Raw genomic sequence first — 13,113 nt, forward strand, 5'->3', positions numbered from 1 at the left:
TGAGGTGTAGACAAGGTGATCATGACAGATTTTTAAGAGGATCAATTAACATAGCAGTACCTAATGCAAGCAATGAACACCAAGATGTATTTTCAGTACCTCCACATACATACATATATATATATATATATATATTTACTAAAATATTGAATTGTCAAAGTCTGATATATTTTTAAGTCTTGGAGACTTTTATTACTGGGGAAGGGGGGGCTGCAGGGAGATTTAGTCAAGATCAAGTTCCAGCTTGAAAACTGAGGCCCTGGCTTTGTGAACAGATGCATGCAATTCTCTCTGCACCTATGGTTTGTTAAATGATTTCTACAAGAGTTACAGTTTCACAAAGCTGTTAGACACTGCTGCAGAACCATATCTTGAAAGGCTGGATATAATGGAATTTCCTTTTAAAAGGTTCAGTAGAAATGCTGAAGTACTAGACAATTTTTTTTTTTTTTAAAGAAACCTTGTTTTCTTTTAAAATACTCTTGATTTATTTCTTGAGTTCCTGACTTTTTCATTTTATTATTATTGATTTGTAAAATACACACTGTAGTCATTAAAAACGGAAGCCAAACATTCTGATTGGTTCAAAATTATCTTTTCAACATTTTTAGTTATGAAATTATTTTAAACCTTCAGTTTGAATTCAAGATTACAGCACTGAAATTTCCAGTGAGAATAAATTTATTAAAATAAGAACGGTTGTAAAAGGACAGACCAAGAGTTTGTTCATTTATTCAGTATCTTGCATCCAAAACTGGCTATAAGTACCAGAATGAATGAGGTAAAGTTTAAAACACTCCCAGTAATACTGTCTTAGTCTTCAACAATTTTCAGCTCAGAGGAGGTGTGGCTTCTGTGTATTTAGCAAACATTACTAGATTCTTCTCTTTCATGTATTCATCATGTCTCTCACTGAATTTCTATTTTGCATGCACTTTGACTGGCTGCATTTTTATTTCTGAGCATTTATCTTTTAAAGATTTGGTACTTATTTTCCTTTTAGCCTTCTTTTGCCATCAGCCACGGAAGATGCCCTTAATTTAAAATAAGCATCAGCACTTCACAAAACCTCCTTATACCCCTGACGCATTTGATGTTCCACGGTGGCTCCAATCATTATTCACTGAGCTCACTCATTTGGTATTTATTAGAGATACTCACTGACAGTTAGGGGAAGTACTGCTGAAAAAGCTTTTGACCTTAAGAGCTTGGCTGTGTTGAACTGCTGAGACAAAAATATCATCCTTTTGCATCTGCAAAACAAAGATGGCTCAGTGTCTGAGCATTGTGATGGCATGTCCCCAAGCACGCCCCTGTGATGGCTCTCCCCAAAGTGCACTCATGCTTGGAAAGCCTCAACCTTCAGGGCTTTACCAGAAGAGGAAGCTAAGAGCTGGTCAGAGCACAAGTCTGCCCAGCCCAGGACCCTTCTCTGGTGCTGGAAGCACAGAGTGTCTGAGCAAAGCATATAAAAATAGGAAAGCACAGGGGGATTTTTATCATCAAGTTCTCAGTAGATCAGGGATTCTCTGAGATGGGAAGTTGCATTAGACCACCAAACTAGAGGAATTCTTCATTAAATTGTGTAAAGTCCATATATTTTTTGCCTACTCTTAGAAATACTTCATGTCCTTAGCTATACCCATGCCTTAGTAATGAACATGGCAATTAGTATCTAATTATTGCACTTGGATGGCAAAGTGTCAGTGTTTTTCAATCTGTTTCTTTTCCACTGAGGTCCATTGCCCCACATGCTCTTGCTGATCCACAGCTCACCTGCCCTAGCATGTCACTAGCTTACTGGGACACAGTATGTTTCCTTTGGAAAACAGGGTTGAAATCACAGTCCCCCCTGAAACCAATAATTCTCAATGTAGCTTTGGCTGGCTGGTTTCATAGTACCAAGCTCAATGATCTAAAAGTCTTCTTTTAGGATAAAGGACAAGGATAAAAGGGAGCAGGGAAAGATAGTGAGTAGTGTCAGAATCTCCCTTGTTTTATTTAGTAGCATTCTGGCAAATGCAGTTCTTAGAGCACTGGCATTTGTATTCAGAAAGCTGAGTCAAGAATTTTAAATCCCAGTGTATTATGCTCAGCTCACAATTCAGTGCTTTTAATTAAGAATGAAAACTGTGCCTAATTGACATTCTTTGAAAAGAATTTCCAGCCTTCCCACATCATTTGGGTTGGCACTAGAGAAATCAATGTGACAGAGGAAGCTGATTGATGAAATCTAACTCTGTCTAGTCTGCAGTAATAGCTACACAAACTTTAGTCATATGATGCTGCATATAAAAAAGAACATTTTACACTCAAGAAGGTTCTTTTCAACAATGATGCAGGCAAATTTCAAACCTTTACACTGAGACTGTGCAAAACGCAGCTGGCACTGTTAGTTTGTAGGTTTGGTGTCTTTTAGCATCTATGCAGCAACTCCGTCTCCATAGGAAAAAGGAGAAAAGTTGAGAAGTAAGAGTACACAGTAGACATGAGAGGTGCTTATGACTCAAAGATTTAGCCAATTTGGAAAGAAGCAATTGAGGTTTGAAGTCAAACAACTAAGCCAAAACAGAGTGAAACTACAAATATCTAGCTTGTCCCGTCTGCACGCACAGAGGGTAACAGAGGTTGCAGACACAGGGCTCATGAAGTCTGTTTGCAGCAGTGCTGACTTCCAAGTGTCAACCCATTTTTGTTCTCTGTCCCTTCTTACAAAGAAGCAAGAAGTGCATTGGATCCATCAAGGCACAGGGTTTCCTGCCAGTTTTTCCTTTTTTTTTTGTTTTGTTTTGGTCCCAATCTGACATGTTCTGGTCAATGGTTTCACTGAATAGGTTTTAGTCATACAACCCATCCATCCTTACTCACCTGCTCCTTGCTGTCTCCCAACGAGGACATCTGCTCCTGCCATGCAGCCCATGCCTAGAATGCAGACCACGATCCCAATGAAATGTACTGCCTTGTATCGTACCAGTAAGAAGAACCAGGACAGCAGTATTACCACTGGGATGACAAAACAGTCTAGGAGCTGTTAAGAAAGAGAGGAAAAATCAACAAATCAACCTGCTAACGCTTTGCCCTAAAATACTAGGACAGATCCCAGCAGAGGGGAGCAGGGTTATTCAGTTAGTAACAGCACTTTCTACCAGACAGAAAGTGTATTCAAGTGGCTCTGACATCCATCAGACAGAGGATAAGACCATTCTGCTCATGACTGTTCCATGAATTCAGGAGAGCTGTTGCTCTACAGTAACACCCAAATCCACTGCCTTGCTCTTGGATTCAGATGCATATTTCAAATCCAAGGGAAGGAAACCTGGGCCAAAAGAGAGCCACACCACTCCATCTGGTCCTCACCTCTGGTGATTAACAGACAAAGACTGAGGGCAGTTTTCCTGCAGTCTAGACATATGCTTTAATTCAGTCGTTTCAGGTCCAATTAGCAGGAACGTCCATAACACACAAGTTGACCAGATTTATTAAATCTGGCCTTATAAATCAAGGGGTTTCTGCATATTCTACAGAATATTCTGCCCCCTGTGGGGACTCTTCTTGAAAATACAGTCCCATATGCCTTTGAAAGGAATAAAATAAAACCAAACCAAAACCCAAAAAGAACACCTAATAAAAAACTACCTTTGCCTGTAGGGCAAGAAACTCAATCTTCTTGCCAATAAATCCTGGATAAGAGCTTTCTCTAAGAAAGTGCAGGGTACACACTACTGTACTATGCCAATTGATATAGCAGGAACCAGAGCCATATGGCTGCATCTTCTTCCTAATGAAAATGTCTGCAACAACCAAAGAAGGAGATAGTGTCCACAGTTCTGGAAAACTACTCCAGATGTTGATTTTAAATGATGCAATTTGTTTTTTCTTCCTTTTGGGCCTGTTACTGCTCTCAGTGGGATTTACCACTAAAAACAATATGTATTATCAAATAATTATCACATCCCTGTTAACTGCTTTGCCCTTGCATTATCTGAAGAGAAAAATATTTTTCAAGACTTTCAGTGCTCAGAAAATTATTCCTTACATGTGAGATACCTGTGTAATAGATATTAAATGTGGGGGATCAGCAAAAATATTAAAGTCAGTTTTTGGACTAAGGATAATCTTCCTGAAACCTTGTTTGAAAAACAGGAGTGTGCAGTGGAAACCCATCCATTTCAAAGATTCTCCAGACAGTGAGTAGCAAAAGCCTTCAGAAGAGAACTGGTTCAGCAGCAGGACCAACTGCTCTCAGGAGGCTGAAAGAGTCCCAAAGAACTGTAGAGCAGATGAGGAAAATTACAAATGGGAAAGGTCTGTGCAGATTCTGCATTTAAAATGAGATAACCATCTAAAAGGCACAGTCAGGCCTCTCTACACTGAAAACTTCTTCCAGCAGTCCTCAAAACACCACCCTTCACAAACCGAACATGAAGATAGAGAAGGTTTGAATGAATTGCAACAAGCTCCTTTATCTGCACAGTGCATCTGCTCTGCCTTTGAAGAGCCTGTGATGTGCCCAGTGTATGTGGGAGCTAGCACTCAGTAACTAGCCTTTCCTAACATGCATACATGAGACACCACATTTGCAAGAACAACTTCAGAAGTCACATTGCCAGGAGCAGCCAGCTCCTGAGGCAGGGAGGGTTGGTGGCAGGACTACTGTGTGTACACATTAAATTCTGGCATCTGGTTCAGGCAAGGTGGCATATGGTCTTCTCCAGCCACTGGAAGGAGGGACAGGGCCCACTTAGCCAGCAGAGATGGTCACAGCTGCATGGATAACATCCATTGTGCATTTCTCATGCACTGTCAACTTCCAACCTTTGCCAAGGCAGCCCTAGCACATACCAGCGTGTACCAGCAATAGGTGGCACATGTGATGGAAGCTCACTTGTCAGTGTAAGCTATGGGATGTGGGCACAGTGCAATGCCTTCCCTCTCCATCCACAGCATCATGCCTGCACGTGTTGGACCTGTGTCCTTCACTAGTTGTGTCAGCACATGGTGCACCTATCATCTCTGCTGAAAGGGAGGGAAGGTGGTACCAAGCAGCAGGATGGCAGCTCTCCCTGAAGGTGTAAATGTCTCTATCCCACCCCTTTCCAGTGCAGCATTGAGCAACTGAGCTTAACTCCGTTTTCTGACTTCATCCCAGTTTTCCACTACTTAAAGTGTGGCTACAAAGAAGATGGAGGCTCTCTTTTCACCAGGAGCCATATGGAGAAGACAAGGGACCACAGGTACAAGTTGCAGTAGGAGAGGTCTTATCTTGACATAAGAAACATTTTTTTTACACTGGGAACAACCAATCACTGGAACAATCTCCCCAGGGATGTACTAGAGTCCCTCTCACCAGAGGTTTTCAAGATGCAATTGGAAAGGCTGCTAAACAATTTCATCTATGCTCCCTTTCCCATAAAAGATTGGACCAGATGATCTTTGGATGTCCCTTCCAAGCTGCACTGTTCTATGAGTCTAATTTAACTTGTAGTTAGCATCAAAATAAAGTGGAGGAGAAGCTCACATGGGCAGGCACCTGTATCACCATGGAGAAAGCAACCAAAAACTGTCACCAGTAAAAGCCATCCTTAGGTGGCTCAGTGCACACAGCTTCCCTTCCACACTGTCTTCCTGGTGTCACCAGTAACCAGCAGATTATATAAACTCAATGAACTTTGCATTGAGAGGAGAATAGGAACCCTTACACTTGACTTAGAGATGGACATGAGTAAAATAGGATCAGTGAGAGGTACTGCACAGTCTGCCATTGCCTTCCTTGGGCAAGAACAAGATTTGAGCACCCTCTTCCTCATACATACACATACATACTCCACCTCTGAGACAACTGTGCCCAAGACAGAGCACAAAGCCTTATGGAACAGTTGAGCCCAGAGGTGTTCTAAGAAATCCCTTATTAAGTAAGACACTAAGTGTCTCCAAGTATCTTCCCAGTTCTTTTCTCTGCAAAAGTAAGTAAGTGAACCTTAACCATCGCCGGGTCAACTATTTGGTTTTGCAAAACCAGGAGCTCCAGGCACTCACACAAACAAGGTTTAAGAATAGATTTAAGAATATGAAGATGCCACCTTTCAGCCACTAATTACAGTCTCTCAAGAGACACAGAGTGACTCCGTCGACATTTTTAACCCCTAATGCCTGGAACCCCTTGCCTACCTTTACCCACAGGACATGTCACTCTATGTTCATTGTGGGGCAGTAGCTCTGACAAGGTTTGTTTTACTTACTTCAGGCGAAGGACACAAAAATAGTATTTTCTTGTGAATATGAGATACATTAGGCTGCTAGTGTGATTTCAATAGCCAGTTTTAAATTTTTTTTGTACCTGCAGTATGTGTATTTCAACATTCAAATTCCCACTAACAGTCTTCTAGAGGAAGATATTAAAAAATCCTCTCAGCCCATAAATATTTAAACATACCTATGCTTTCAAGTATGTGAAGATGTGTCTTTTAAGCACTAACATGAAGGGATGCATAAACAGAATGTGCTACAAACAAACAATGCTGACAGCAGCTGGAAAATGCCCCTTGGGACTAGTCCAAGGTCTAATCCACAAAATGCTATTTGGAATACTGCAGCATCAATAGACATAAATATTAAATGTAGGTAGTGTTCACTGACATTATATAGTTCCTGAACTGTGCTTCATTTATACCTATAAGTAATCAATGGGGTAGACAGAAATAAATTAGGTTACTACAATATAAGCAATAAGAGAATCTAGTGTATATTACTTAACTATTTTTCAGGTGTTGCTTTACATTTAATTTCTCCAGGACTAAATTCGCTCTGCCTTTCTTTTTGCCTCTGATAAATCTGCCTAATAAAAGAAAAAATGCACACATATTCTGCAGATAAAAGAGGTGAGACTGTGGATTACCTGATCCGCAATAGGGCTTTCTTATTTCGTGGTTGTTTTGTTGTGCTTTTTTTCCTTTGTTTTTGTTTGTTTGTTTGTGGTTGTTGTTGTTGTTGTTTTTTTCTATCTTCTACTTGTTGTTAATTATTTCAGCAATTGAGAAAAAAATATACTTAATTGTAATTTTTCTGATTTTAAAGCTTTTACAATAACAAAGATAAATTAAGCCTATCTTGAATTTAATTTATAGTACAGGAAGGTCAGTTGTTTACCTGTACTTCCTTAAGAATCATATTCAATATTTTCCTTCTTTTTAATTGCTTATTCAAAAAGTACTGCCTGTACCCTGTGATTATGTCAAATTAACCTGACTTGAATAAACATTCCTGCTAATCACAGAAGTTATGAGATCTCACTAAAGTAAAAGAAAACATATTTTCTATTTTGCCATGGGAAGATAACAGAACAGATGGGAGTTCTGTGGTGCAGACCACATTCTTTGATGCTGTTGTGTAAGTCTGTGGCTTTCCTGAGTGACAGCTCTGAATCGGGCTGTTTTAGAAGGCAGGACACAAAAATACATAATCTATCAATATACCGCTCTACAGAAACTCTCTTCTATTATAAAAATGCTGTGCTGTTGAAGAGATGGAAGATTATTATTTGACTCTAAAAGATATCACACTGAATCTAAGTCTACTGATGATACACAATGTTGAAATGTATTTCCTGTGATTACTTGTCTGGTAAATTATGTTGTCTTTATTATACTTGTGAATCATAGCCAAATACTCTCTTGCTAACAGTAAATATCCAGTCTCTGATCTCACAAATTCAGAACATGTTTGTATATCTATAGCAAGAACGTACCATTAGTCATTGAAAAGGAGAGCTGGCAAGCTTTAGAAGACTGGTCTGTAATACAGAAGGTAAACTGTTGACAAGTAGTGATATCAAAAGGAAGAAACCTGGTCAGCAAACTCCCTATGGGAACAGCTGAGCTGAATCTCTCTTTTTAAATATTCATTGGATTCTGTCCCCCCCCCAAGTTATAAGTCCTTTTTTTCACATGAGGAGCTTCTCATTAGTGCTGCCCTCCAGCAAATCATGCGGACACTCAGCTGCGCCCTCTGCTCAGCCCACCCTCCAGAGCAGGGGGATCAGTAAAATCGGTGTCATATCTCTCCAACATTGTACAGTCAAGTACATGTGATGGCTACTGAATTTCAGCATGTGACCTGGTAAGTTTAATACACCAGCAAGTGTTATATCCTGTTAAAAGACACACCTTCTGATACTTGCTTCATTTTTTTCAAAGGAAGCAAAAGGGTTTGCTGCCCATTTGAGGGCTCTGTCGATTCCAGTTTTCACACTGTGGTCACAATACCACACACACTTGATCCAACTGTACAAGAGCAGCTGAGATGTGAACCCTCGCAGAGCTGGCTGCTGGCTACCAGGGGACCTGTGTGGCAATGACACTACCCTGCAACTGAAACCTGCAGGGAAGGTGTGGATGCTGGCAGCACTTTTTTTGCAGGGTTATTTCAAGCAATTAAAATAAAAAAAGGAACATTGTTTTTACTTCTCCTGTTTCTATTTGCTACCTCATCGCAATTTCATCACTTGCTAGCATGGTTGTTATAAAATCATGGAATTAATTTAAAAATTATTGTTTTTTTCATCCAGCCAAAATGTAGAGTACTCTAGGTAGGGAGATTGGGAAAGGAATCAGTTAGTTGTTTTGTTGTTGTTTTGTTGTGTTTTGGTTTGTTTTGTTTTAAAGAAAAATATTTAATTTCCATGCCATGGAAGGAACAAAAGCCAGAAGACTGCTCCCAATCTGAAGCCTCCTTAAATCAGTATTTTGCCCAGAAGATCTCTAGTTTTTTTCTTGGGGCCACGTGAATGATGCTTCTATAGCAGTTTCTACCAGTTCCTTTAATCTGTTTTTGGGATTTTCTCTTTTTCCCTGCAGACACAGGAACTCCCTCAAAACTTCGACTAGTGAAAGACCATCACTGACATCTGACTTGCACACACCAGCACTCAAGATGAGGATTATCACAGCTCCAGCTTTCTGTGCACATAGAAGGAATTCTGCAGCTTCCTGAAGGTAAGTTAAATGAAAGGTGATGGTTACACCCAAACCACAGTTCCTCAGTTCTCAACTCTCCACACATGGACACTCTTTCCTACCAACATGAGTAATCACTTCTTGATTCCTCTCACCTCTTCTTCCTCTTGTTACGTGCACTCCAGCTGTGCTTGTGCAAGATCTGTTCAAATACCAGGAAGAGTTATCAACAAACTAACCACTGAAATAGCTGTTCCTTTAACTGTCTTCCTGCTCTGATTTTACACACCACCGTCAGAAAAAAGATCATTCTAAGACAGCAGATAGCTCTGCCAGAAGACACATGTTTCTGCAGAAAAAAAGCTATTTTTCTGTTTTGCTTCTCTCTAAGTAAGATGACTGGATATGGACTTTGAAGATCATTTGCTCAGACTTACAAGAAATGTCTCCATGTCACTAGCTGCTGTAAGGTATGCAGGGGATTAGCTCCTGGTCTAGGAAGAATCATGGATGCATTTTGCAGAAAAACCTCTGCTTTTGCATTTCATCTGCAAGAATATGCAAAATGGGCACAGAGTCCCAAAAATCTCTGCTGTTGTAGTGGGCACACCTTCACTGACTTTAATGAGATTTTGCATGTTTCTGTTAGTAAAAACTTTGGCTTGGGGTGAATTTTGCCATATTCCAGCAAAGAGCACAGCAGGAGCTCTGGATACTGAGAGCTCATCTGACTCCAAAACCATGTACAGAGACTGAGGATACTGTAGGGGATGGTTTGCAAACCACATGTATGTAAAACAGCTAAAAGACAGAACTTCAACTCAAGTATCATAATAAATCAGGTGCATAAGGAAGGGAAGGAGTGGAATTTATCTCTTTTTTTGACATATTTCATGCTAGCAGGAACTGTAAAAGGTGGACCAACAACTTCAATATTGCACATCCCCTGCTCCTCACCTCCCAGATTTGCTTCAAAATTGTCGGACCTTCTGCCTCAACATGCATTCAGTCCACAGAGACCAAGAAGAAAGCAAATTCTATTGCCATCCAGCACGCCTATAATGAACGCTTACTGCTGACTCCTCTCCTTTTCTGGTGGCAGTTGTTCAGATATGAAGACTGCCAGAGGTAATTGGAAGTATGATGTACTGTTGAGCCTCACAGCCATCTAAGAGTAGCTGAGAACATCAGTGCCTTAGTTTTATTGTCTGTCTCCTGGGGTCTATAAATCCCAACTTTTACTACCTTTGTTTTCATCATGCCAATCAAATGCTTGATTTCCCAAGGAATAAATTACCAGATAAATCACTATTTGGAAACACAGCTCTCTCCTTGACAGTGCCTTATTTCTTGTGACACTGCATGCATATTCTCCAGTACCACTATGCAAGGCATTGCAGAAATTGTCCAGATTTCTAGGTGATATCAGAACACAGAAAAAGGATAACATTAGTACCTCTAAAGAGTGCAAGACAACAGTGTAGTATGCAGGTGGATAGAACAGTGTACTGCAGAAAGAAGAGCTAATTAAGGTGGGAACAACAGGGGAGAAGGGAGAGGGCAGTCTGCTCCTTAAAGCAGCTTGGTAAGATGAGAAAGCACTTACCTGGTAGTAAAGATTAAGAATGTTAGTATCATAGAATCATAGAATGTATTGGCTTGAAAGGGACCTCTAAAGGTCATCTAGTCTAACTCCCCCTACAATAAGCAGGGACATCTCCAGCTAGACCAGATTGCTCAGAGCCCCATGAAGCCTGACCTGAACGTCTCCTGGGAAGGGGCCTCCAGGGGAAGACATTATGGACTTGGTAGGATGTGAGTGTGCAGTACACTGTAAATGCAGTAGAGGGGAGCTGAAGTAAAAACACTAAATACCTAGATCCAAATAATTGCAAGAACTTCAGAATCTTGTCGTTCCCTCTGGGGAACTAATTTTATGGGCTGTGTAAAAGGTGTCTCTAAGAGTAGTTAAAACACCTGTCTTGAATAGTTGTTAAGCCTTCCACAGGCCTACACCAGGGCTGTTTTAAAAAACATTAGGATAAATATGGAAAGCATCATGACAGGGAGTTCTGAAAGTGTATAGCTTTTTTAAGAAACACTGGGTGCTAGTGTACACAGGAGTGTTTGATGCACCTTCTGCACGTGCTGCAGCTGGCAGGCAAGAAGGCAGCAAAATCTACTGCAAGTTAGATGAATGCATCAGAGAGAAAATAAAGATCATTTTGCAAGATTTGGCCATCTGGGAATCAGGACACATGCAACTGAGAGCATTAAGTTGTGACTGACATCTGGCACTTCTGGCATTCTTGAAATATGTAGTTTGGGGTATCAAACTGATCCATTGACACACCACTGTGCCGTTTACCTGCTGTATACTCTGTTTTTAAATGTACCCTCTCTAGAACAATCTTCATTTACTAGACTGAGCATTTTCATGGCTGTGGGAAGCTTGAGTTTGAATCTCCCTAGCTAAGATTGAGTTAACTCAAGCCTTTTTTGTGGGCTACTGCTTTAACAGCTATGACTTTATGTAAAAGGTGGTTCAACCCTTGCAACTTAGAAAGCACTCCAGGCTTGCTAAGATCATATCTATCAAATTGAGTTCCTCAGGGTGCTTTTGATGTAGGAACACTTAGCTTTTGAATTTTAAAATGGAGGCAGGTATTTAGGCATCTTTCTCCATCAATATAGAAGCACTCTGTGCATGCAAAGAATCAGGACTTAAAACTGCCAAAGAAGGACCAACCTAAGAGGTTCCAACATTTTTGGGTTCCAAGACTGTGCTCCAAGCAGCAGGTTAGTACACGTAGACCAGGGGATATCAGATGTCTATGACATTTTAGATATGTAAACAATTAGGTGAGGTTTTTTTTGATTGCTCTACTAAATCTACTTGTCCCTAGATTGCACTGCAGATACCTTAGGGGTATCTTGGATTTTATCCTTAGCAATTGACCTAGACTTTGATGTCTGAAACATAAACAGTGAATCGGTTTTCAACCTAATTTTTTAATGTCACCTAGTTTATAAGGGAGGTCTGTTACTTTTAGATTTGGTTTTGGTTTTTTGAGGGTTTTTTTGGTGATGGTTTGTTTTGTGTTTTTTTGGTGGTTTTTTTTTTGGGGGGGATGTTTGTGGTTTGTTTTTTTTTAAAGGGAAAATTCTGTTACAGTGACTGAGGACACACAGGCATACATTGGAGATGAATACGGTAACTAACCTTTACTTTTGGACATGCTTTGATTATTTCAAATCTTCACATGCTCTATAATTATTGTCTGAGAATGTGGCACTCAGCTCCATCATGAGATAAAAACAAAGTACTGTGAAGCCCAGTAACACAGAATCTTTTACTTTCCATTTCTTCAGTCTTCATTTCATACCATTACGCACTTTGACCAATCCTGTTCCAGGCTGAATAACCTGTGAGCTTCTTCTGTTTCATCTTTAAATGAAACAGGGTGTTGTTTGGCTACATTTCATAAAAAGTGTCATTTGATTCAGCATCTTAAGGCATGATCTCATAATCATCCCATTCTCACCATGTCTTTGGGCTTGCCTATGCTTAGAAGCTCATCCAAATTAAGGCATGAAGTTAATTTAAAATGCAAGAGGTATTCCCAGTCACTCAGTGTGTATCTGAACAATCCAGGACAACTATGGGAAAAGGAGACACTGCATTCACCTCACTCCTGAAAAAAGCTTGATAGCATTTGAGCTTCTAACTCTTCCTTCTTTCCAGCTACATAGGAAAGAGACCTGAGCTCTGTCATAATCTTTATGTGGAAGAGATCTAAAATGGACTCGATGCTGTATGTGACCTATGACAGTTCCCCTGTACCATCCCTCCTCTCTCTCTCTCTGTCTAAAATGAAACTGGCTAATTTCGGCTAAAAACATTCACTGCTGAGACACAGGTGATGCCCTTGAACTCTCCTGCTTGTTTCCTCCTCACACAGTAGTTTTTGATCTCTTACACTAAAGGCCGTGCTCATTGTGGATAAGCAGGAGGGTTTGCATCATCTGGAATTGGTGTTTCATGGGTCTGAGCAGATAAACTTCTGATATGTGTCTGTTGATGGCTGTGGGAGATGGGATTTAATGACCTGGATCATCTTGCTCCATCTGCTGTTCCTAGTTGCTGAGTGGACATGCAGAA

General features: G+C 40.3%; 1 protein-coding gene across 1 annotated transcript in view; it reads right to left on the reverse strand.

Annotated features, from left to right (window-relative positions):
• SLC35F1 (solute carrier family 35 member F1) overlaps positions 1–13,113 on the reverse strand; it is a 244,956-nt gene that overhangs the window by 35,975 nt on the left and 195,868 nt on the right. Inside the window, exon 4 of the mRNA XM_051615587.1 lies at positions 2,869–3,028. Coding sequence (XP_051471547.1) covers positions 2,869–3,028 — 160 coding nt within the window. The remainder of the gene's footprint in view (positions 1–2,868; positions 3,029–13,113) is intronic.

The sequence above is a fragment of the Apus apus genome, chromosome 3 (assembly GCF_020740795.1).
Source record: "Apus apus isolate bApuApu2 chromosome 3, bApuApu2.pri.cur, whole genome shotgun sequence".
Lineage (NCBI taxonomy): Eukaryota > Metazoa > Chordata > Aves > Apodiformes > Apodidae > Apus > Apus apus.